Genomic DNA, 27,398 nt, shown 5'->3' on the forward strand with positions numbered 1-27,398 from the left:
CAGGAGACAGCAGCAGAGACCACCGGGTGGAGACAGGAAGACCCAGCAGCAGCAGTCGCCACAACAACAACAACAACAAACAGTCAATCAACATCCTCGTGACCAGCAGCAGCACAGAGGACAGTGTGGGGGTAGCCATGGGCAGCAGTTCCAGGGCCACGGCGGGCAGCGCCAGGGGCCCCCCCACCATGGCTACAGCCAGAACCGCCGCTGGCACCACAACCAACAGGGGCAGGGAGGAGAACAGGGACCGCAGGGAGTCCCGGCAGTGGACAGAGACAGGGGGGCAACCCCAACGGGAGACAGAGACAAGGGGGCACCACCCAGAAAAAACAAAGAGACGGATGATGTAAAAGCAGAGGAGGCCAGCGCTAGGCTGGAGCCAGAGAGCTCAAGGGGCCCCAATGACGGGCCTCCCAGCCAGCCTGCGGGCCAGGGTGGCCCTAAAGTCAGTCTTCTGCCGTCGTCCAAAGAGAGGCTGAGGAGGAGGCTAAAAGACAAGGTAAACGAAAGCTCTTTACTGTCTTATCTGTCTGTCAATCACCATCACATGCCATGGCCACACCCTCCCCTTTCTACACACACATGCACGTTACACCACATGCGCATTGCGTACACACATATAAACCCACAGTAACTAATGCACCTTTTTAGATGCGTACAAAGTCATTCACACACACACAGGTTTCTCCGTAAGGGTTCAGTCTGGATTAACAATGGTGGCTTGTCTGTCGATTTTGCTGTCGTGGGTAAACTTCTCTCTTCTCGTTGGGAGGAGGATAAGTAAGTCACATCCTTTGATGTTTTCTGCTGTGTGCTAGGCTTTTGTATTGCTGGTCTCAGCTCCAGCGTCCCCACAACCAGCCCAGCCTTAGCCCAGGACTACTTCCTCCTCCCTCCATCTAAGGCTGCGTCCTAAATGGCACCCTTTCCCCTATATAGTTCCCTACTTTTGACAAGTGTCCATAGGGCTCTGGTCAAAAGTAGTTCACTATGTAAGGAATAGGGTGCCATTTGGGACACATCCTAACTAATTTCTAACGCTGTGTGTTTGTTTAGTTTCCAAGTATCTAAGACATGCAAGTATCTAAGACACCGAGGCTCCTAACCCCCTTACAGCCTCCGACAACAAGACTGAGATTTAACTGACAGCTTCAAACATGCCGATCTGGAGGGAAAACACAGGATGTGTCTCAGATGGCACCCTATTCCCTATATAGTGTGTTATATTTGACCACAGCCCATAGGGGTATAGTCAAAAGTAATGCACTATATAGGTGAATAAGGTGCTATTTGGGACGCAGACACACAGGAATTTTGCTAAATGGGAGGAAACATGGGATATTGTCCTCAGCCAGGTCTCTGTATGCGTTTGAGTCCTGGGTTGTATTCATTAAGGCATACCGTAGCAAAACAGTTTGAAATGGAAAACTAAAACTGCGCTTCTAATTGAATAAATCTACGTAGTACCTCTTTCAGTCCACTTTCTTCCGTTCGCTGCCTAGTGAATAAGACCCAGTTTTCCTCATTTAAGGCTAGTTCTATGTGCTGTGTTGTATGGTGAGAATTCCCTGACCTGCCCTGTTGACTAACTTATATGGGCAGCTCATTATGTCATATCGGATTGATCTATCTATCTATCAAACCATATTTCCTCTCGTGAGCTTTTTTACTCCCTGGGTTGTTCCACTTCAAAAAGCACAGAAAAGAGGATTTTGACACCCACTATCTCAGATTGTGCTGAAATCATTTCTGTAGTTATAGAGCAAGATTTGCATTCCTGAAACATTATTTTGTTTTAAATGCAATTTGATCTCTGAGAAAATTGAATTGTCGAATTTCGTGAAATGTGTTTGAAAATTGCAACATTTTCTGTCTCATGGCAAAATGTGTAGAATTACAGGAAATATACTTTAAAACAACAACAAAAAATGATCTGCCGTCAATACGGGGGCCAGTAAAATGTTTTGCCCATGAGGCGGGGGCAACCAAATCTCTCTTAGGGCCCCCAAAAGGCTAGGGCCGGCCCTGGCTACTGGTATAAATGCATTTAGTTAAGTAGTTTAACTGCACAAATGGATTGTTTGCACAAATCAGTTGACTGTGTGGTACGCAGACCCGCGAGCCACTGCGGCCCCTCATGATGAGTTCAAATTTTGTGGCCCCCACCCCCATCAAAGTTGCCCATCCCTGAGAGAGACCATTTCTGGTGAACAAGCAAACCATTAGGTAACAACAGTTCTACTGGTTTTAATGGTAAAAGTCACAAACGCGCACTGTATAGTCTATTGCAATGTTGTTGGGTTGTGTTAAATGGTAAATGTCAGTAATCACACACATTACAGTATAGAGCTGTTTTCTAATAATTGTATTGAAAAACATATGACTGCCATGCAATGATTTTATAATTGTATTATTTTATTAGGTTTGTCACAACATTTTAGTCACCAGCCCATTTCTACTGTACATCAATGTTTTGGACTTGTAATAAAAGTCTTCATATGAGAATTGCACCATACAGGTCTGAGATCTGCCATTTGTTAGGCTATTCAAGGAGAGTTAGATTGAAGCATTTAGGTTAAGAGAACTACAAACTGAATTGCTTTCATGGAGGACTGGCTTGACTTGATTTATGTTCATCATGAGCAAAAGCTGTTGGTTTTCAACCAAAGTTGCAAAGAAAATGTGATTCATTTGAATAACCACAAGAGACCAGCTAAATTGATAAAAGAGTATGGCAGTAGCTGGAACAGGAGGGATCTATTGGACAAAACCTGACACTTTCACACTAATTTATGGTGAATTATGCAAGCCACTTAAATGGCAAATTTCTCTGAACGGGGGGGCGTCACCAGATTCACAGGGAATACATTACATTAAAAGTATTCATACCCCTTGACTTATTCCACATTTTGTAGTATTACAATTCAAAATGGATTGAATTTTTTAAAATCTCGCCCACCTACGCACAATACCCCATAATGGCAAAGTGAAAACATGTTTTTAGAATTTTTTTGCTAATTTATTGAAAATTAAATAATTATTCAACCCCCTGAGTCAATACATGTTAGAATCATCTTTGTCAGTGATTACAGCTGTGAGTCTTTCTGGGTAAGTCTCTAAGAGCTTTTCGCACCTGGACAATATTTGCACAAAATTCTACAAGCTCTGTCAAGTTGGTGGTTAATCATTGTTAGACACCCATTTTCAATTCTTGCCATAGTTTTTCAAGCTATTTAAGTCAACTGTGACTAGGCCACTCAGGAACATTCAATGTTGTCTTGGTAAGCAACTCCCATGTGTATTTGCCCTTGTGTTTTTTTATGTTATTCTCCTGCTGAAAGGGGAATTTATCTCGCGGTGTTTGGTGGAAAGCAGACTGAACCAGGGGTTTCCTCTAGGATTTAGCCTGTGCGGTTGGGGTGGCAGGTAGCCTAGTGGTTAGAGCGTTGGGCCAGTAACCGAAAGGTTGCTGGATCGAATCCCCGAGCTGACAAGGTAAAAATCTGTCGTTCTGCCCCTGAGCAAGGCACTGTTCGCCAGGTGCCGTGGATGTCAATTAAGGCAGCCCCCCGCACCTCTCTGATTCAGAGGGGTTGGGTTAAATGCGGAAGACACATTTCAGTTGAAGGCATTCAGTTGTACATCTTTCCCCTATTCCATTTTTATCCTAAAAAAACTACCTAGTCCTTGCTGATGCAGCCACCACTATGCTTGAAAATATGAAGAGTGATGTTGTTGGATTTGCCACAAGCATAACACAAAGATAATTTCCTTGCCAAATTCTTTGCAGTTTTACTTTAGTGCCATATTGCAAGCAGGATGCATTTTTTTGATTTTTTTTTTTCTGTACAGGCTTCCTTCTTTTCACTCTGTCATTTAAGTTAGTATTGTGGAGTAACTGCAATGTTGTTGATCCATCGTCAGTTTTCTCCCATCACAGCCATTAAACTCTGTAACTGTTTTAAATTCACCATTGGCCTCATGATGAAATCCTAGAGCGGTTTCCTTCCTCTCCAGCAACTGAGTTAGGGAGGACGCCTGTATCTTTGTAGTGACTGGGTGTATTGATACATCATCCAAAGTGTCATTTATAATTTCATCACGCTCAAAGGGCAATGTCTGCTTTTTTTATTTGACCCATTTACCAATGGGTGCCCTTCTTTGCAAGGCATTTGAAAACCTCCCTGTTTTTTGGGGGGATGAATATGTGTTTGAAATTCAAGACCTTACAGATAATTGTATGTGTGCGGTACAAAAACGAGGTAGACATTCAAAAATCATGTTAAACACTATTATTGCACACAGTGAATCCCAGCAACGTATTGTGACTTAAGCCGATTTTTACTCCTTAGCGTATTTAGGCTTGCCATATCAAATGAGGATGAATACTTGACTCAAAAGACATTTCAGCTTTTGATTTTTGAACTCATTTGTAAACAATCTAAAAACATCAGTCCACTTTGACATTATGGGGTATCTTGTGCAGGCCAGTGACACAACAATTGAATCCATTTTAAATTCAGGCTCTAACACAACAAGATGTAGAGGAAATGGTGCGTGCATACTTTCTGAAGACACTGGAGGATGGAGAAGCAATACTCGGGAGCTGCAGCTCCATACTACTTGTCAGACATAGAGAACTGATACTGTTGTTGGGGTGGGATTGGGGTGTGGGGGAGGTCCGTGGGTGGCTTTTGACCATTTTATTGGATTCCTCATGTCTTACTAAATGGTAGGAAGAAGTTTGGTCCAAATCGCACGTTGAGTACTATTTTTATTGAATATGTGAATCCTATAAATTTAAAAGGGCCAATTTGGGTGCAATTTCTCAAGCGATCTACTAAAATGTCAACAAAATAATGTTGCAGGAAAGCTCATCTTATCTGTTTCTAACTATAAAAACTACTCAGAAGCCAGTCTAAACAACTTCCATACAGACATGGCTTACTGAAATGACATGGAACAACTCCCCTGTGTAAACATCTATTTGGTAGAGAAAGCTAGCATGTTGTCAGCTTGAATACTGTTAGTGCAGTAAGGACACAGAGGCACAGTATCAAGACCACATGCTTTCTGTAGTAACACTATTCGTTGTTTAAAGTCCACGGACGTGCAATTGACAATGACATGTTGTTGATAGTTTGTTGAGCGTTTTATAGGTGGACTATCCAAATAAAGTGTTACCTACTACACACGTAAGTCGTTCTTTAACCGCCGTCCTTCATCGGGTGTCTTCCAGGAGGAGGCGATCGTGTCCCCAGCGGGCCCCCAGCGGAGCCGCATGGACCGCTTGCTGGAGATCCTGAACGGCATGAGGAACAACAGAGCCGGGGTGGACGGCCAGCTCCGCTCCTTCATGGAGGAGGCCCAGACCTCGACCCAGTCGGAAGAGAGCTTGGCCCAGATCGTCTCTACTATCTATGGCAAGGCCCTCAGCGACAGAAGCTTCGCCGCTACCGCTGCCAGACTCTGTGACAAGATGGCCCTGTTCATGGTGGAGGGGACCAAGTTTAGATCATTACTACTCAATATGTTACAGGTGAGATGGATGGAGTGAGGGAGTGGGGTTGTGTGGGTACGTACATGTCTTTCTGTCCATCTGTCTTTCAGCGTGTGTGTGTGTGTGTGGTGTCTGTCAGACAATGAGTGTGTGGTGTCTATCTCAGTGGGTGTGGATGGTCCTAATTGGTGTCATTGGCCCTGTGGGCTGTGTGTGACGTTGGGAAAATGTCAGTAGGCACAGAGCTAATGAACAGCATGGGAGGCCATAGCCTGAGGGAGGGGGGCACGTCTGCCTAGCCTCACCCAAGATAAGGTTTCTCCCCACCCACGTCTGCCCTGCCCGCACTACGGCTCAGTGCCTCCCTGGGTGTCACGACTTCCCTCCCTCCTTTGGGAGCCAGACAGACGCTCCGTTGCAGACACAGTCTGGGCGCTAACTCTCTCTCTCTCCCCTCTGCTCTCTCTTTCCTTTTCTCTCTCCACCCGCCAGCTCTATGTGGCTGACACGCCAGGCGAAATGTTAACCCACCTGCTGCGTCACAGTACTCCCTCTCCCCTCTTCCTCTTCTCTGTTTGTCCGCCTTCATTTGCGGTAAATAGGGAATGGGCGCATTTCTAATCTTATAAACAGCCGAATGTGGCCTGTTGAAAAGATTGTTGCTAGTGGATGTGATGCCAAATCTCCACTCTTTCAACCTGAGAATAATTAGTTGATTATTCCACAGAATTATTATACAGCTGGCTGGCTAGTCCCTGGTTTCTGTTACCTTTCTAAACAGGCCTGTTACTAAAGCATCATCCGGGCTCAATGAGCACAATGGAACATTTAGATAATTTATCACGTGGTGTTTAGCATAATGCATTAATTCAACATTTCTATTACTATTTCTCATTAGTAAAGAATAAAGGACTATCGAACAAAAACGGTATGTTTGTTAAAGATAAATGAATGAGGATACATGCAACTTGCTTTATTAGTCTCCCATTTATTTATATAATAAAATTTAAAAAATACCATTAATGTGCAAATTATGTTAGAAAAAAATATTCCGGTTAAACTCTCATCTGAACATTCCCTTCTCTACCCTCTTTGCCCTCTCTCCACCTTTCTGACCTGTGTGTGTGTGTGTGTGTGTGTGTGTGTGTGTGTGTGTGTGTGTGTGTGTGTGTGTGTGTGTGTGTGTGTGTGTAGCTGGCTATGGTTTGGGTTGTCTGCTGGGTGCTAAGTGCTGTAGCTGTCTTTTAGAAAGTGAGTGCTAGGCTTGTTTCTCACCCTGGTGTCACGTTGTAACCCGTCCCCCTTCTCACCCTGGTGTCACATTGTAACCCATCCCCCTTCCTCCCCTATGGCACAGTCACAGAGAACTTCCTGTCCTGTCTGGCATGGCTCGCCGACCACCGAGTGTGTGCCTGCGCGCACCATATTAACTATCTGTGCATGTGTGTTTGCCGTGCGAAGAGCATACAGGGCACTGAGACTTCACCAACTCAGATTCTCTGTCATCTACTTTTATTTCTACCATCTTATGTCATCTCTATACGTGCACAATGAGCATTAACCTTCATTAACCATAGTTCATTTTTATTGCGATCAAACCGGTTGTTTCATTCTCTTAAATTGATTTAAATGTTCCCAGCAACTTTTTCAGCATGTTTTTATGCTCAACTTTCTCATTATCAAGTTGACGTAAAGTATAGGCATTAGCCAAGTTTAACATGCATTAAGTTAACATCCAACACCCACAATGGTTCGTTTTTTTATTTGAGGGTTTTGCCCACTACGAAATAAACATTACATCGATATATAAAGCTTTACCACTTTAGTGGTTTCAAATACTGCTTCTTTTAAGGATCTTATTCCCTCCTACGTTTGACTATTTCACCAGGAGCTCACAGTCATAACTAGGGTTGCACATTTTGGGGAGTATTCAGAGGTGGAAACTTTCCGTGGGAATATATGGGAACTAACGGAAAAATATGCAAATATGCAAATTTAAATGTAGATGTTTTTTGCATTGGATATATTTACCATATCATATGGAGACAAACATAAACCTTTTACCTTATCATAAATAGGCATAATTGCAAATTATTAAATCCTTCCAATAGAAATAACATAATAATATAACATAATAATAACAGAAAATAATAATACGAATTGAACTTTAATTAAATGAGTTGACTCTTCTCATGGGAGGATTTCACTGAACAACAAAAGAAAGGGAATATTGAATGATCCCCAATGATCTATCGCATCTCCCAAAAACTTTTTCAGCGTACATCTGTGAAATCCTAGTCTAGAAACTAAAGCTTTGGTTGTCTTCCTCTCAGGCTTCCATGTCTTCTCCCTGGACCTCCTCAATGTCCACCTCTTGAACATCAGACTGAGGCCTCATCTTCACTGTCACTTTCCAACCTTGTTGAGGATGGCTCGTTGTCAGGCACAAAAAGACTCAAATTTTCCCGGATAGCCACCAATTTTTCCACCCTTGTATTGGTCAGCCTGTTGCGTGCTTTGGTGTGTGTGTTCCCAAACAAGGACCAGCTGCGCTCTGAGGAGGCTGATGTTGGTGGGATTTGGAGGATGATGTAGACAACAGGGGAAAGAGCCTCAGATCCACAAAGTCCCTTCCACCATATTACATCTCCATCCCAAAGCCCTTGCTTGGAAGTGTACTTGGCCAGACTGCCAAGAACATTTTCCTCATCCAGGCCAAGGTGGCGAGACATGGTAGTGATGACGCCATAGGCCTTGTTGATCTCTGCACTAGACAGGATGCTCTTGCCAGCATACTTGGGGTAGAAGTCTTCACTCTTTTTGGTGTATTTCAGAACTGCAGTTTCCTCTGCTTGGAGCAACTGTGAAGTGGGCAGGGCAGTACGGATTTCTTCTCTTACATCTGCAAGCAGAGTCTGAACATCAGACAGGATGGCATTGTCTCCCTCAATCCCTGCAATGGCTACTGCTATAGGTTTCAGGCTGCTTACCACTCTCTCCCAAAATACATAATTCAGGAGGATCCTCTTGATGGGGCTGTCAATATTGGCAGACTGTGATATGGCTATTTCTTGGAGAGACGCCTTCCCCTCCAGGAGACTGTCAAACATGATGACAACACCACCCCAACGGGTGTTGCTGGGCAGCTTCAATGTGGTGCTCTTATTCTTCTCACTTTGCTTGGTGAGGTAGATTGCTGCTATAACTTGATGACCCTTCACATACTTAACCATTTCCCTGGCTCTCTTGTAGAGTGTATCCATTGTTTTCAGTGCCATGATGTCCTTGAGGAGCAGATTCAATGCATGAGCAGGGTGTGATGTGAGTGTCGGAGTCCTCCACTTTATACCAAGCAGCCTTCATGTTCGCAGCATTGTCTGTCACCAGTGCAAATACCTTCTGTGGTCCAAGGTCATTGAGGACTGCCTTCAGCTCATCTGCAATGTAGAGACTGGTGTGTTTGTTGTCCCTTGTGTCTGTGCTCTTGTAGAATACTGGTTGAGGGATGGAGATGTAATTAATTATTCCTTGCCCACAAACATTCGACCACCCATCAGAGATGAATGCAATACAGTCTGCTTTCTCTATGATTTGCATGACCTTCTGTTGAACTCTGCATCCAGCAAATTAGTAGATAAAGCATGTCTGGTTGGAGGGGTGTGTGCTGGGCGAGGAACGTCCAGAAACCTCTTCCAATACGCATTGCCTGTGAGCATCAGAGGTGAACCATTTGCATGCACAGCTCGAGCAAGACATTCATCAGCATTTCTCTGACTACGTTCCTCAATTGAGTCAAAAAAACGTCTGATTCCAGGAGGACCATGAGCTGTTGCTATCAGTAAGGTGTCTGATTCATAATTTTCACCTCGAATAGAGGTAAAGGGACTTTTTTCAGAGGTTGCTTGTTGTGAGCGCTGAGGGAAATGTATGCACTTAGCCAGATGGTTCTGCATTTTGTTGCATTCTTCACATATGATTTTGCACAGTATTTGCAAATGTACACATCTTTTCCTTCTACATGAAATGTCTCCACACATCAGATAATGCCTGTTTTATTTTCCTGTAAAGATTAGAAAAGAGTTTTTTTTAAACAAATACAATTCCATGTGCAGATAAATAGTTAAGCAGTTTAGATTAAACAACTCCTTTGTAAGATAAATGTTTAAAAATTAAACATGTATGGAAACAGGTGAATTAACACTCCTCAGTTAGCAGGCTCAAGCAACTAGCAGAAATGGTTAACGAGTTAGAAACACACTTTGCTGTAGGCTACTATTTACTAGTTAACAACAAATAATGTACAGTTGAAGTTGGAAGTTTACATACACTTAGGATGGAGTCATTGAAACTCAATTTTCAACCACTCCACAAATTTCTTGTTAACAAACTAGAGTTTTGGCAAGTCGATTAGGACATCTACTTTGTGCAATGCACAAGTCATTTTTCCAGCAATTGTTTAGACAGATTATTTCACTTATAATTCACTGTATCACAATTCCAGTGGGTCAGAAGTTTACATACACTAAGTTGACTGTGCCTTTAAACAGCTTGGAAAATTCCAGAAAATTATGTCATGGATTTAGAAGCTTCTGATAGGCTAATTTACATCATTCGGGTAAGGTGTTTGGAGGAAAAAGGACATCATCCCAACCGTGAAGCATGGGGGTGGCTGCATCATGTTGTGGGGGTGCTTTGCTGTAGGAGGGACTGGTGCACTTCACAAAATAGATGGCATCATGAGGTAGGAAATTACGTGGATATATTGAAGCAACATCTCAAGACCTCAGTCAGGAGGTTAAAGCTTGGTCGCAAATGGGTCTTCCAAATGGACAATGACCCCAAGCATAATTCCAAAAGTTGTGGCAAAATGGCTTAAGGACAACAAAGTCAAGGTATTGGAATGGCCATCACAAAGCCCTGACCTTAATCCTATAGAACATTTGTGGGCAGAACTGAACAAGTGTGTGCGAGCAAGGAGGCCTACAAATCTGACTCAGTTACACCAGCTCTGTCAGGAGGAATGGGCCAAAATTCACCCAACTTATTGTGGGAAGCTTGTGGAAGGCTACCCGAAACATTTGACCTAAGTTTAACCCACCCACGTGGGTGACTGACAGACGAACGAGGTCAGTGGCGGTAATGCACCTAATTTATGAAAGTTGCCAATCGCAATATAAAGTCAAGAGAAGAAAAAGCCTGGAAGGATGAGAGATGACTAGAAACGATTCGGTTCACCGTTTTATGTTTGGATTAATTGTCGGAGTTGAGGACCTTGTGCATTTCAGGTAAAATAACAACTCAATGTTTATATCCCAGGACAAATTAGCTAGCAACAGCAAGCTAGCTAAATAGGACAAATTAGCTAGCAAGTGCAATGTTTAATGCTTTTCGACCTGTCCCCAAATTAATGTAATTGGTTCAGAGTTTTTTTTGATATTTTAACCTGCGTGTCGTGATCGCGTTTGGTGTGGGGGGGCAAAATAAATGTATGCACGATGGCGCACGCGCGCAGCCGGTTTTGGGTTCCATGTTAGTGTGCAAGATCTTGAATCAGCTGTGCATGTGATGGAAGAATGCACTGCATGCAGAGGGTTGCAATTCCATTGAATTGGGGATAGTTTAACCAAAATATGCCACAAGACCTAGAATTACCTTGTGTATCCCACAAAAAAAGTTTCACTGTTATAAGCTAACTTTTTTTTAATGAATTTAAGCAAAATTCCCCAAATTCCATGGCTTAACTTCCCATGGAAAATGTCCAGGAAAATTCTGGAAATTTACCGGAAAGTTTCCGACCCTTTGCAACGCTAGTCATAACCTATTATCTCCTCTTACGCATTGAAAAATAGAATATTGCTTGGGAGCAGCAGAGTTTGTTTTGTGTTCCACTCTTCCGTTAGGGTGTTGTCAAGGATTCCCCCTATAACTCAACCAGACATTATTCTCTGGCTTTATGGAAGTCGTTTAGACTGGCTTCTCCAGACTAACCGTATATACATTTGTCATTGATAAGCGCCTAAATTGGAATGCAGTGGCTTACATTAACATGCTATACATGACGTCAGAGCTCAGGTTTTCCGCCTCACAGCGCTGTATGGGCTTTGATTGTCAGCAGTAATAAACTTGAGCACTGTGTGTGACAAGATGATGCCGCCGTCCCTCCCACTAAATGGGCTACTTTTGCACATTTGTTGTCTGAGTGAGGGGAAACGCTGTAAATGGAGAGGAGTCGATGTGTTCTGAAAGAGGAGATGTTGAGGATTATAATAAATACCGCTTTGATGTCGTACAAGCAAACCACCTACCCATGAGTCCAAATGTGCACTTCACATTTCCATATTTTGAAAACTCATGTCATTAACAGTATCAACGTTTATGATCGCTATGTTTGATCCTCAGTTACAAGGACGACATTAGGCTTGGGCGGTATACCATTCACCAAGGTATTTGGAGAAGCCACAGGATGGTTTTTCAATACAGTCAAAACTATTTCATTGATAAGTTAATATCTACAGTCAACTTGTGCAATACATTAGGAGATTTTTTTTTAAGTTTCTTAATTTCTTTATGCTTTCTTCATTTCACATGTCACATTATTTTACATTTGAAGCTTGCTGTACCTCCCCCAGAACAGTTGAGCAAATCACACGTTTGTTTGTAAATCGCACAACGGGAGAAACCAGAAGCTGGTGTGTCCATAGCGTTCTATATCTATCAGCGAGTCTCTGTTGTGCGGCACACATGAAGAGATGAAGTTACACTTGTATACAATTCACTACTAAGTGTTTGCCGTCAGATATCTTATAATGGCTTTCTGCCCGAAGTCAAAGAGCTCTAGATGAGTTATCTTTACAGTTGCAATTTTTTCCCCCGCTTGTTAGCATTTAACTAAGTGTCTGTGATTTTTGCTATTAGTTTGTGCTAGTTTCGTTAGCATTCTGGTAATAGAGACCCCGATGAGCTTTTCTTGTGATTTTAGCGCCCCTTTGTGTGTTATGCGGGTAATACCGCAAATCCCAGGATGAGAGAAGGACGATATGAAAATCTGGATACCGCCCAAGCCTAGATGACCATGGGTTGTCCTAAACAGGTTTGTCGTATTGTGAAGAAAATTAACTGCGGAACATGTACTTGAATGCACTCACAACTCCATTCTAAGCCCACCAAAATTACAATCTGTTTGTCTAAAGTGCCTTTTGAAAGCCTAACACTGTAAGATAATATTTTATAACTTAGCTAGCCATGTTGGCTACAGAACAAGCTTTACAATGCAGTGGCATATATTCAAACCCACTTTTTTTTTTTAACATCAAATCATTTATCTTTTTTCTCTTTCATAATTTTCCTTCAATTCGCAAGAGGCTGAATGTATCTCACAGGAGAAAGCATCTACGCTAGCGAAACAGCGCCCTTCTGTCGCTCTTTGTGTAGGCCGTCTACAGTGCATTCGGAAAGTATTCAGACCCCTTCACCTTTCCCAGATTTTGTTACATTACAGCCTTATTCTAAAAATGATTAGGTAAAACATTTCCTCATCAATCTACACACAATACCCCATAATGACAAAGTGAAAACAGTTTTTTAGAATGTTTAGCAAATTTAGTTAATATAAAAAAACATAACTTCCTTGTTTACGTAAGTATTCAGACACATTGCTATGACTCGAAATTGAGCTCATGTGCATCCTGTTTCCATTGCTCATCCTAGAGAGTTTCTACAACTTGATTGGTAAATTAAATTGATTGGACATGATTTGGAAAGGCGCACACATGTCTATATAAGGTCCCACTGTTGACAGTGCATGTCATAGCAAAAAGCGAGCCGTGAGGTTGAAGGAATTGTCCGTAGAGCTCCGAGACGGGATTGTGTCGAAGCAGAGATCTTGGTAAGGGTACCAAAAGTGTCTGCAGCATTGAAGGTCCCCAAGAACGGAGCTTTCGGGGAAGAAAGGCCTTGGTCAGGGAGGTGACCAAGAACTGGAGGACACCAAGCACTGCTCATCACCTGGCCAATACCATCGCTACGGTTAAGCATGGTGGTGGCAGCATCATGCTGTGGGGATGTTTTTCATCAGCAGGGACTGGGAGATAAGTCAGGATCGAGGGAAAGATAAACGGAGCAAAGTACAGAGATCCTTGATGAATGCCTGCTGCAGAGCGCTCAGGACCTCCGACTGGGGCGAAGGTTCACCTTCCAACAGGACAACGACCCTAAGGGCGCATTCAAGACAACGCAGGAGTGGCTTCGGGACAAGTCTCCGAATGTCCTTGAGTGGCCCAGCCAGAGCCCGGACTTGAACCCGATCGAACATCTCTGGAGAGACCTGAAAATAGCAGTGCAGCAACGCTCCCCATCCAACCTGACAGAGCTTGAGAGGATCTGCAGAGAAGAATGGGAGGAACTCCCCAAATACAGGTGTGCCAAGCTTGTAAGCACTGCCAAAGGTGCTTCAACACAGTACTGAGTATTTGCTCAAAATTTGTCATTATGGGGTATTGTCTACATTGATGAGGGGGGGGAAACGATTTAATTCATTTTAGAATAAGGCTGTCACTTGCGGATAAGTGAAGGGGTCTGAATACTTTCCAAATGTACTATATCTGATGCTGTCTGTTCCAAACGAGTATGACATTGTTGCCACCCGTAGCATTGAAGGCAAGGGAAGCCAGCGAGCCTCCCTTGACAAAAGTATAAAAAATTAGCGTTGAGCTAAACTGATCAAACTCAACTGTGAATGGTCCTGGCGCGGCAAAAAGGGCTTGGCTTCCCCAGTGATATTACCCACGCACTGCTACTGTTCAAATGATGCCCACCTGAACCAGATTGCGATTTATAATGGAACTTTTTTGGATTGTGTACCAAAAAAAAGTGTGCTTGCTTCAGTTCCTCAATGGCAAAGCTAGGAGAGCTAAAAACACATAATTGAATGCTCTTTCCTTGAGTCATAAAAGTGCATTGAAATTACTTAGAAGCTGTGCACACTTTGGAGAGGTGTGTGGCCACTTGGAGACACCAGTTAGACCTCTCACTCAAACCCTTGTGATACTTTTTTTTTTCTTATCTTGCACCTACTCCAACATTTCAATGAATATTCTTATTATCTTACTGAATCTATCCAGAGTGTTTTCAGATTTTGTTATCAACAAATGCTGTGAAAAGTGCAATAAATGTCAAATGCACATAACATCAACTGTCTGTTTGCATTCGGTCTTGTATCAGGTGAACTGTTGTGTCCTCACCTTTGCTTTGAAAACTTCCCCATAATATCCCAAGTGCTCCTCTTTCAATTTCCACCATTGGAAGTTATTCTGTTAGAAACATTGAAATTTGGCCCTATCCATATAGGCCAATTTCCATGAGTGTAAATTAAGATAGGCACTGAGACATCAGTCTCCTTTCTATGGATGAATCATAGATTATTCTTTCCCTCCCCCATCCCCTGGTTGCACAATAATAGTGTGTGTGTGTGTGTGTGTGTGTGTGTGTGTGTGTGTGTGTGCGTGCGCACAGTAAGTAAAGTACAGTGCTGTGGTGTTAATAAGAGACCTTCTGAAAGCGGCTCTGATCACATTGGATCTGCATCACTGTTCGGTCTCAACCCCTGGTGATCTTCTGAGTTTATAGTGAGTTTCAGTATATATCTCCTCTCTACCCTAGAAGGACTCACAGAGTCACAGTATCTCTCCTCTCTCTAGCTGCTACGGAAGGATATCTTGAGGCATACCCTGTGCCCTAGTTTGGTTTTGAGGTGTCTCTGTGCTTTCTGTCCCCTACATATGGACTGACTTATAGCTGTGTTAACATGTTCAGTGCTAATGGCTGACATTCTGGATGTCTATATGGCTATGCACGAATTTGATCATTTCTCATGACAAGATAGTAATGCTTCATAGTGCCAGAAAGATAGAAATCTCACCTTTCTGGTAAAAAGATATTGCTGAGATGAACTCACTTTTGACGACCCAAGCTCAAGGACATACTGTAGTACCAATACGATATACAATTATGAAATATCAATATATGATTAAGCTCCCATTCATGAAAAATGGTTGAATAGGGCCTGAAATATTTTATTTGAGAATCACATCTATATATATTTACAATCAAATTCACAAATGTCCTCCTATATCATGTCAGTTGCATTATTACTGTAACAATTCATCATATAGCTAGTGGGTAGGTAAAAACTAGCCTTATTTTTGTGTCACAGCTTTGTGATTCTTGCATCCCTCCCCTCCTGAACGTTTTTAGTTTATTTGGATCCCCATTTTTAGGTTTTGCAGAACTAACAGCTACTCTTACTAGGGTCCACAAAAAGTACAAAACATAAGAAACAAAACACAGAGACTACTGATTTAATACGATCTCAGATTTCATCTCCCGTAAAAGTTGTCCGTCTGTGATGAACACAGTGGTTCAAATAATTTTTAATTTTTTTTAATTAAATTTGAAATTAAACCATTTGTGTTTGTCGTACAACGATGGGACTAGTTGCTATCAATGCTGAAGGTTCTTAGTTTTCCAACGCTGTCCGGAATATGAAGGTGCGACGTGTCCTTCTGCCATAAATTGACAGTCTGACCAGCGAATGAAAGTTAACGCGGGTCTTCCCAGCTTCCAATGGCTGTGGATATGCAACCTGATACCTCAGTCTTGTAGGGCGCACTCAATTCAAGCTGGGAAGTGTGGCTATCAGCCAAATTGTTGTGAAGCGAATTGGCTTAACAGAGGCTGATTTCTAAGTGAAATACCTTGATAAATCAATTGAAATATGACACAATTATGCTGAGCCTGGTTAACATTGTATTCACCACTCTCTGTCCCCGACCAAAGGACTTTTCTCTGCTGTGTTGTTTTTACAGTGTCTCATCTCTCTGCTCCCTAACATTACATCTCTCCTCTCTGTCCTCTACAGAAGGACTTCTCTCGTCGGGAGGAGCTGCAGGCGTCTGACGTAGAGCTCTGGTTGGGGTTCATCACCTTCCTGTGTGAGATGTTTGGAACAATGAGGTCCAGCGCCGGAGAGCCCTTCCGAGTCCTGGTCTGTCCCATATACACCTGTCTCAGAGAGGTTAGTACACACCTACCTCCATACCACCATAAACACACATCTTCCTCTATACACTAACACACCTCCACCTGAGAGCCCTTCAGAGTTGCCCCCATGTCGCAGAGAGGATAGTACACTCTCACACACGGACATTCCACCTCTACTCATCTTTGCCCAACTATGTCGCAATGTAACCTACATACAGTACTATAACGTTGGCTATCTTCCTATATCTACACTAGCATACCACTGCAGGGACATTATTTCCGGATGGATATTGGAACAGACACAACATGTCATTCGCTACGACACAAAGCTTCCTCATTCAGAGGGCTGTTCCATCTACCCATCCCCACAGCACAGCACTTTTAGTAATTGGGGGAAAAAACTAAAGGGGGAAGATGATTCCGGTAACACCTGCCTTGCCTCAGAGTTCCAATTCCCATCAGCAGAAGTGGTCTGTCACAATGGCTCCGACCGTTTCCATGAAAACCAGAGACCGCAGACAGACGCGGTAGCAATCTGGTGCTTTACCGCTAAAGAATAAGCAGAAGTGGTCGAGACACAGACATGCGAGACAGACAGTGAGTTGGGGAGGATGAAGGGTTTAGATTAACAGTTTAAAGTGAAATCAAATACTAGGAAAACCACCAGACAGTCGAGCATTTAGCCTATCATAGCCTGGTCCCAGATGTGTTTGTGCTGTATAGTCAACTCCTAGTTGTTTTCTTTTCAAATGACCACATGAGTTGTCAAGACAGCACAAACAGATCTAGGACGAGGTTAGCAATTAGCCTTCATTTTCTTACCTCTCTTAGTGTGAGAATCAAATTTAATTCCTCACATGCTTTGTAGACAGGTGTAGACTAACAGTGAAATGCTTACTTACGGGTCCTTTTCCAGAAATGCAGTGTTAAAGATAAGATATAAACAATAGAAATATAGACACAGTGAATAATGAGGAGAAGTTAAACTAGCATGGCTATATATAGGAAGTAGAAAATAACATGGCTATATACAGGGAGAACCAGTACTGGGTGCAGGGGTACGAGGTAATGTGTGTTGTTAATGTCATAGAGGTTAGGGGTAAAGTGAACTACAGCAGGGAGGGGGGGGGGGGGGGGGGGGGGGGGGAGGGGGGGGGGGGGGGGGGGGGGGGGTGGTAAGAGTCCAGTGTACAGTAAGTAATGTGTGGGTAGAGTTGGTGCAAGGGAATTTGATTAGCTATTTATCATTCTTGTTTATTAGTCTTATGGCTTGGGGGTAGAAGCTGTTCAGGGTCCTGTTGGTTCCAGGCGCAGAGAGAACGGGCTGGAGTCTTTGAAACGTTTTCGACACCGCCTGGTATAGAGGTCCTGGATGGCAGGGAGCTCGGCCCCGGTGATGTACTGGGCCGTACTCACTCTGCAGCCCCTTGCGGTCGGATGCCAAGCAGTTGTCATACCAAGCGGTGATGCAGCCAGTCAAGATGCTCTCGATGGTGCAGCTGTAGAACTTGTTGAGGATCTGAGGGCCCATGCCAAAACCTTTTCAGCCTCCTGAGGAGGAAGAGACGTTGTCGTGCCCTCTTCACAACTGGGTTAGTGTGTTTGGACCATAGTGATGTGGACACAGAGGAACTTGAAGCTCTCGACCCTCTCCACTACAGCCCCGTCGATGGGAATCGGGTTGTGCTCGGCCCTCCGTTTCCTGTAGTCCACGATCATCTCCTTTGTCTTAATGACGTGGTGGGAGAGGTTGTTGTTGGCCTGGCACCATACTGCCAGGTCTCTGGCCTCCTCCCTATAGGCTGTCTGTGATCAGGCCCTACCACCGTTGTGTCGTCGGCGAACTTAATGATGGTCTGACGTGCCATGCCATGGTGGAGGGGGGATAGCGTAAGGAGAGAGCGCGAGAGATCTGCCACCATGCTTGCCTGCCGGAGGGTCCAGTTGTTGGAGCCCACCTCTTCAGAATCCCAGTGATGCAAGATGTTTATGTCTGGTTTTCAGGGTGACATCCTATATCCAGCCACCCATGTACACACACAGACCTGTGGGTTCCAGTGTGTGGTCCGTGCCTGGGCTGGCTGGAATAGTGAATAAGCTCCAAGAATGTCACTGGCACTTTTACAACCGCTGCTTTGAAGTGGCACACACACAGACACGCACATACTGTTCTCTACAAATACACACATACCACAATCAATCATTCTGCATTGTTGGACTAAAGGCTGGGGGTCTCCTGTCTGTGACATGCTAGCGTTGTTTGTCTTAGCTGTTGGGATGCTCGAGCTCGAGTGTGTTAGAGCCCGACCCCACGCACTCTCCATAACTGGATGATGTAGAATTGTCATTATTTTATTCCACTTGCGATACACATTTACTATTGTTGCACCGAAATAGTTTCTTTCTTTTGCAGTGTACGCCTGCACCTCCCTTTTCATGCGCGAATACACACACACACACACACCAGACGTCTCTCTCACTGCAGTTACTCAGGAAGCTCTGTGGTGTCGGCAGCACTAGCCGCAGTCTTCCTCTAGAGTCTCTGTCAGGCTCCTCTCTTCTCTGCATAGGAGTGAAATCACGGTGACACTCGCCCACTCACAAAACAATCCTGGCCAGAGAGGAGAGAGAAGAAAGAAAAGCGGAGAAGGTGGGGGGAAGTTGTAAGGGTAAGAGCCAATAAAAAAGGAGTAAGAGAGCGAAGCGGGGGTTTGAGAAGAGAGATGAGCGGAAGGTATATGCAGCACCCCCCATGGCTACCTGTTGCACCCCAGGCCTCCACACACCCATGAGAGGTGCCACCATTGCCTTGACACACCCTGGCACTGCACTCCCAGGGAGACGACAATCTAACACCTCCACAGAACGTTAGGCTGTAGATGAATTGTAACAGTGTAGGAGGGGGGTGGGGGGGGGGACACTCACCATTCCTATACCCATGTATTAAACCATAATGGCTGGGTTTACATACTACTTGAAGCGAATATAGGTATAGAGTGCACTGTGACAGGCAGAAAACAGACTGGGTACAACATGATTGACCTGAGGAGCGCGTTCTGGTGTGCATTCTCCTGGATATTTTCCCCAAAATCTCAGAAACACCTAGTCTCCTGTACCCCAGACATGCACCTATTGTATAATCCCCTCAGTCGAAGCAAGTGGAATATTTCAAACCACGAATTCAACCACAAAGGACCAGGGAGATTTTCAAATGGCCTCCGAGGGAACGAATTTTAGTAATGTGTTAAAAAAATTAAGAAAAATCGAGTGACAGTTGAATAAAATACCCCTGGTTGAACATGGTTGAAAGTTATTAATTACGCTATTGGATGGTGTATCAATACATCAGTCACTACAAAGATACAGGCCGGAGGGGAAGGAAACCGCTCAGGGATTTCACCACGAGGCCAACGGTGACTTTAAAACAGTTAGAGTTTAATGGCTGTGATAGGAGAGAACTAATTGACAGAGTGAAAAGATGTAAGACTGTACAGAATAAAAATATTCCAAAACATGCATCCTGTTTGTAACAAAGCACTAAAGTAATACTGCAAAAAATGTGGCAATGCTATTAAATTTTTACATTACTAAGTACCACTCTCCATATTTTCAAGCATAGTGGTGGCTGCATCATGTTATGGGTATGCTTGTAATTGTTAAGGACTGAGGAGGTTTTCAGGATAAAAAAGAAACTGAATGGAGCTAAGCACAGGCAAAATCCAAGAGGAAAGCCTGGTTCAGTCTGCTTTCCACCAGACACTGGGAAATGAATTCACCTTTCAGCAGGACAAGAACCACAAACACAAGGCCAAGGTAGCCTAGTGGTTAGAGCGTTGGGCCAGTAACCGAAAGGTTGCTGCATGAAATCCCCGAGCTGACAAGGTAAAAAAAATCTGTCGTTCTGCCCCTGAACAAGGCAGTTAACCCAATGTTCCCCGGTAGACCATCATTGTAAATAAGAATGTGTTCTTAACTGACTTGCCTAGTTAAATAAATATATAACAGACTTGCTTACCAAGATTACATTGAATGTTCCTGAGTGGCCTAGTTACAGTTTTCACTTAAATCGGCTTGAAAATCTATGGCAAGACTTGAAAATGGCTGTCTAGCAATGATCAACAACTAACTTGACAGAGCTTGAAACAATTTTAGAAAGAATTATATGAAAATATTGTATAGTCCAGGTGTGGAAAGCTCTTAGAGACTTACCCAAAAAGACTCACAGCTGTAATCGCTGCCAAAGGTGATTCTAACATGTATTGACTTAGGGGTGTGAATACTTATGTAAATTAAATATTTATGTCATTAATTTTCTATAAATGTGTAAACATTTCTAAAAACATTTTTTACATTGTCGTTATGGAGTATTGTGTGTTGATGGGTGAGAAAAAAATCTATTTAATCCGTTTTGAAATCTTTCAATACTTTCTGAAGGCACCCCCAACTCCCTCTGTATGGCAGGCTCACACATATTCTAGCCGTAATTCTCTGGGGTCATCAACTCATATTTTTCCTCATCAAATGCAGACGGAAACGAACCGGATGTTTACATTATGTACAGTCAAAGTCGGAAGTTTACATACACCTTAGCCAAATACATTTAAACTCCTTCCACAAGCTAAGTTAGGTGAATTTTGGCCCGTTCCTCCTGACAGAGCTGGTGTAACTGAGTCAGGTTTGTAGGCCTCCTTACTCGCACACAATTTTTCAGTTCTGCCCTCATGTTCTATAGGATTGAGGTCAGGGCTTTGTGATGGCCACTCCAATACCTTGACTTTGTTGTCCTTAAGCCATTTTGCCACAACTTTGGAAGTATGCTTGGGGTCATTGTCCATTTGGAAGACCCATTTGCGACCAAGCTTCAACTTCCTGACTGATGTCTTGAGATGTTGCTTCAATATATCCACATTTCCCTTCCTCATAATGCCATCTATTTACTGAAGTGCACCAGTCCCTCCTGCGGCAAAGCACCCCCACAACATGATGTTGCCACCCTCGTGCTTCACGGTTAGGATGGTGTTCTTTGGCTTGCAAGCATCCCCCTTTTTCCTCCAAACATAACGATGGTCATTATGGCCGAACAGTATTATTTTTGTTTCATCTTTGTCCCCATGTGCAGTTGCAAACCGTAGTATGGATTTTTTATGGCGGTTTTGGAGAAGTGGCTTCTTCCTTGCTGAGCGGCCTTTCAGGTTATGTCGATATATGACTCGTTTTACTGTGGATATAGATACTTTTGTACCTGTTTCCTCCAGCATCTTCGCAAGGTCCTTTGCTGTTGTTCTGGGATTGATTTGCACTTTTCGCACCAAAGTACATTCATCTCTAGGAGAGAAAACATTTCTCCTTCCTGAGCGGTAGGACGGCTGCGTGGTCCCATGGTGTTTATACTTGCCTACTATTGTTTGTACAGATGAACGTGGTACCTTCAGGTGTTTTGGAAATTGCTCCCAAGGATGAACCAGACTTGTGGAGGTCTACAAAAAAAATTCTGAGGTCTTGGCTGATTTCTTTAGATTTTCCCATGATGTCAAGCAAAGAGGCAATGAGTTTGAAGGTAGGCCTTGAAATACATCAACAGGTACACCTCCAATTGACTCAAATTATATAAATTAGTTTATCAGAAGCTTCTAAAGCCATGACATAATTTTCTGGAATTTTCCAAGCTGTTTAAAGGCACAGTCAACTTAGTGTATGTAAACTTCTGACCCACTGGAAATGTGATACAGTGAATTATAAGTTAAATAATCTGTAAACAATTGTTGTAAAAATTACTTGTGTCATGCACAAAGTAGATGTCCTAACAGACTTGCCAAAACTCTAGATTGTTAACCAGAAATTTGTGGAGTGGTTGAAAAATGAGTTTTAATGACTCCAACCTAAGTGTATGTAAACTTCTGACTTCAACTGTATATTGTGTACTGTATACTACTGTGTATATATACATTGTTTGCGAATCCACAGAATACACAGAGCAATCATCCTCTCAGATCATGTAAATGACTAACTCTGAGTCATGGCAGTTAACGCTAAAGCAGTCAGCAGAAATCCTTATCTCAGGGTTAGGTATTTCATCAACCACGGAGATGCTACTGCAAGAGCTCAGTATCGGAGATATAGGCGAGAGGTCACAATGGCTGGCATGGGCCCTGTTTAAAAGGAGGGCACTATATAGGGAATAGGGTGCCATTTAGGACACAGCCGAGGAGAGTACCCAATTAGGTCTGGGTTCCATGTCCCAACATGCTTCCCACTGAGGGAATAGCGTTAAGGCTTCCGCGTGCTTCAGTTTGGCTGCCGAACCAAACGAGCGTGCTCGCATACACCCTTAACCACCTACGGTCGATGTCCGCGATCTTGTGAAAATCTAGTTAGTATAATACAAAAATCTGTCAGTTTAAACTAGAGATACAGTATCTGTTTTTTTTGCACTGGACGCATCTCAATCTATTGCGTCCTCCAAGGGGCGGCAGGCAGTCTAGTGGTTAGAGCTTTGGGACCGGAACTCGTTAGGTTGCTAGATCGAATCCCCGAACAGACAAGGTAAAAAATCTGTCATTCTGCCCCTGAGCAAGGCAGTTAACCCACTGTTCCTAGGCCGTCATTGTAAATAAGAATGTGCTCTTAACTGACTTGCCTAGTTAAATAAAGGTACAAGAAAAAAGTTGTACGACCTGTCAACTTCTGTCTGTAGCGTCCAAACAGTTTGGGCTACACACTAATATGACCCCTCTGTGGCAAGGTGACTCTCTGTTTTGCTCTAGGACGCCCGCAAGACTCATCTGAAGGTCCCCCAGTACCAGTTACATTTTTTATTAAAGTATATATGGACACTTTAGTTCCCAAAAGAATGGGTTAAATACATGTAAAAAAAATATATATATATAAATAAATGTTTCCTGATATTTCTTAATTTCTCAGATATAGGACAAGACACTTCAGAACAATTTTTTTCCGGGGGGACTATCTGTTGTTCCATGTAGTGAATATGTTATTCAATGCATTTCTATATGCTAATAGCAGTAAGGCCAAAAATAATTTTTCATCATATAATTGGAGAGAGAGAAAAAAGGTACTTCAAGGGGTTTTAATTCAAAATCAAATAGCTAAATGATACTTGGTATGACCTTCATAAAACAATTCCATATAGCGTAGTAGAACCCCCTCCCCCGGCTTAGACTTATGGGTTAAAAGACCTTCGCTTGAAAAATGAGAAAAAGCGGCAATAGTACCGTTTGTACTATCTTGAGACACTGTAGCCAGTATACACTTCCTCAAAATAGTCCGAATTAATTTAAGAAAACAAGTCTTTTTGCAGAGGAGATCTTAGTCGTGCAATTTTACATCTAATACGTTTGGTACAGTATTTTGCAAGTGAAAAATGTGCATGAAACGAGTTGTCTGTCCTTGAATGACAACAAACACGTCATTGAAGAATCCCTACAGGTGACCAATCACCAATGAAGGTGGCGAAGACTTCGGCTTGCCTCGAAAACATTTAGTGTGCACGGACAGCCCAAAAATACCTTGCCAAAGGCCAAAATAACAAAAACTTTACAAAATGTCATCATATGCACAAACTCTTCCGAACTGTTTCAGATGGGAAGCATGCGGACGCCTTTAGAGCACCACTTCAGGCTGCAGCTGTAGTCACTGGTAGCTTACGGCAGTCAGATATTAGACATTATTTACATGGCTTTCACCGGCTATGCTCCCTCCACACGCCAGCCAAGTGTGACGTAGCCTACATGTTCTCCGCTGTCTGGTAGAACAGGTTTCGATAATTACAGGTGTGTTGAATGTGTATCTGGATGGACTGTAGTTACATGACAGGTGTATAGGTAGGTACTAGACTGTATGGATGTACAGTCAGGTCCAAAATGATTGGCACCCTTGATTTAAAAATGAGCAAAAAAGACAAATAAATAGTACAAATACTGGGTATGTATTGTATGCCCCAATCATTTTTTTACAATTATATTATTTTATTACTTATACAATTGCTCAGAGAAAGAGATTTTGTTTAACAAGTAAAACAATAAATCTAAAAAAGATGGGGGTCAAAATGATTGGCACCCCTGTTTTCAATACTGCAGCACCCTCCCCTTGCTAGGATAACGCCACTGAGCCTTTTTCTAAAATGTGCCCAGCCAGCTCTATCTGTGCTTTTTACATTGTGCTTTTTACATTTTATAAAAGTACAGACTCAGAGCTTCAAAATTGTATATCATACACTGTAGTTGGGGAATGTTATTCTGCTTTAAAAGTTGATAAACTTGTAACCCCACTTTTGAGAAAAGGCTCCTGAAAACGCCCCTGAGGTTCTAACACTAGTTCGAGAGCTCTTCTTTGTGTATGCCTATTGAGCATTGTTCACGCCCTCTTAGGTCTTCGCACCACCCATCTCTTTAGGATTTCACATGTGAACTGGTCTCTTTGTGAATTGGGTCTCTTTTTTTCTCCTTTGTTTAGCTAGCTAGCTAAACAAGGTCATGAGCACCAGCTAAATTCAGGGAAGAAATGTTGTTGAGAGCCGTAGCAACACTTTTGCAGTTGTCCGTAGCTACAGTGGGGAGAACAAGTATTTGATACACTGCCGATTTTGCAGGTTTTCCTACTTACAAAGCATGTAGAGGTCTGTAATTTTTATCATAGGTACACTTCAACTATGAGAGACGGAATCTAAAACAAAAATCCAGAAAATCACATTGTATGATTTTTAAGTAATTAATTTGCATTTTATTGCATGACATAAGTATTTGATTACATCAGAAAAGCAGAACTTAATATTTGGTACAGAAACACTTTGTTTGCAATACAGAGATCATACGTTTCCTGTAGTTCTTGACTAGGTTTGCACACACTGCAGCAGGGATTTTGGCCCACTCCTCCCTACAGATTCTTCTCCAGATCCTTCAGGTTTCGGGGCTGTCGCTGGGCAATTCGGACTTTCAGCTCCCTCCAAAGATTTTCTATTGGGTTCAGGTCTGGAGACTGGCTAGGCCACTCCAGGACCTTGAGATGCTTCTTACGGAGCACTCCTTAGTTGCCATGGCTGTGTGCTTCGTGTCGTTGTCATGCTGGAAGACCCAAGCCACGACCCATCTCAATGCTCTTACTGAGGGAAGGAGGTTGTTGGCCAAGATCTTGCGATACATGGCCCCATCCATCCTCCCCTCAATACGGTGCAGTCGTCCTGTCCCCTTTGCAGAAAAGCATCCCCAAAGAATGATGTTTCCACCTCCATGCTTCACGGTTGGGATGGTGTTCTGGGGTTGTACTCATACTTCTTCTTCCTCCAAACAAGGCGAGTGGAGTTAGACCAAAAAGCTCTATTTTTGTCTCATCAGACCACATGACCTTCTCCCATTCCTCCTCTGGATCATCCAGATGGTCATTGGCAAACTTCAGACAGGCCTGGACATGCACTGGCTTAAGCAGGGGGACCTTGCGTCCGCTGCAGGATTTTAATCCATGACGGCGTAGGGTGTTACTAATGGTTTTCTTTGAGACTGTGGTCCCAGCTCTCTTCAGGTCATTGACCAGGTCCTGCCGTTAGTTTCGGGCTGATCCCTCACCTTCCTCATGATCATTGATGCCCCACGAGGTGAAATCTTGCATGGAGCCCCAGACCGAGGGTGATTGACCGTCATCTTGAACTTCTTCCATTTTCTAATAATTGCGCCAACAGTTGTTTCCTTCTCACCAAGCTGCTTGCCTATTGTCCTGTAGCCCATCCCAGCCTTGTGCAGGTCTACAATTTTATCCCTGATGTCCTTACACAGCTCTCTGGTCTGGCCATTGTGGAGAGGTTGGAATCTGTTTGATTGTGTGTGGACAGGGTGTCTTTATACAGGTAACGAGTTCAAACAGGTGCAGTTAATACAGGTAATGAGTGGAGAACAGGAGGCTTCTTAAAGAAAAACTAACAGGTCTGTGAGAGCCGGAATTCTTACTGGTTGGTAGGTGATCAAATACTTATGTCATGCAATAAAATGCAAATTAATTATTTAAAAATCATACAATGTGATTTTCTGGATTTTTGTCTCTCGCAGTTGAAGTGTACCTATGATAAAAATTACAGACCTCTACATGCTTTGTAAGTAGGAAAACCTGCAAAATCGGCAGTGTATCAAATACTTGTTCTCCCCACTGTATATCGTCCCAAAAATATGCGAGGGCAAATATTATGTACAGTGCATTCGGAAAGTTTACACACCACTTGACTTTTTCCACATTTTATTACCTTACAGCCTTAACCCCATAATGACAAAGCGAAAACAGGTTTTTAGAAAATAAAATAAAAATATGAAAATAAAAAGGATACCTTATTTACATAAGTATTCAGATCATTTGCTATGAGACTCCGAAATTTAGCTCATGCATCCTGTTTCCATTGATCATCCTTGATGTTTCTACAACTTGATTGGAGTCCACCTGTGGTAAATTCAATTGATTTGGACATGATTTGGAAAGGCACACACCTGTCTATATAAGGTCCCACAGTTGACAGTGCATGTCATAGCAAAAACCAAACCATGAGGTCGAAGGAATTGTCCGTAGAGCTCAGAGACAGGATTGTGTCGAGGCACAGATCTGGGGAAGGGTACCAAAAACATTCTGCAGCATTGAAGGTCCCCAAGAACACAGTGGCTTCCATCATTCTTAAATGGAAGAAGTTTGGAACCACCAATACTCTTCCTAGAACTGGCCGCTCTGCCAAACTGAGCAATCGGGGGAGAAGGGAGGTGACCAAGAACCTGATGGTCACTCTGACAGAGCTCCAGAGTTCCTCTGTGGAGGTGAGAGAACCTTCCAGAAGGACAGCCATCTCTGCAGCACTCCACCAAATCAGGCC

The 27,398-nt window shown here is 43.1% G+C and overlaps 1 protein-coding gene across 1 annotated transcript in view; it reads left to right on the forward strand.

Moving 5' to 3' along the window:
* Window positions 1–27,398, forward strand: part of ctif (CBP80/20-dependent translation initiation factor) — a 128,761-nt gene that overhangs the window by 85,685 nt on the left and 15,678 nt on the right. The window contains exons 9-11 of the mRNA XM_070440545.1: window positions 4–502; window positions 5,243–5,542; window positions 16,419–16,574. Of these exons, the coding sequence (XP_070296646.1) occupies window positions 4–502; window positions 5,243–5,542; window positions 16,419–16,574 (955 nt within the window). The remainder of the gene's footprint in view (window positions 1–3; window positions 503–5,242; window positions 5,543–16,418; window positions 16,575–27,398) is intronic.

The sequence above is a fragment of the Salvelinus sp. IW2-2015 genome, linkage group LG4q.1:29 (assembly GCF_002910315.2).
Source record: "Salvelinus sp. IW2-2015 linkage group LG4q.1:29, ASM291031v2, whole genome shotgun sequence".
NCBI classification, from domain to species: domain Eukaryota; kingdom Metazoa; phylum Chordata; class Actinopteri; order Salmoniformes; family Salmonidae; genus Salvelinus; species Salvelinus sp. IW2-2015.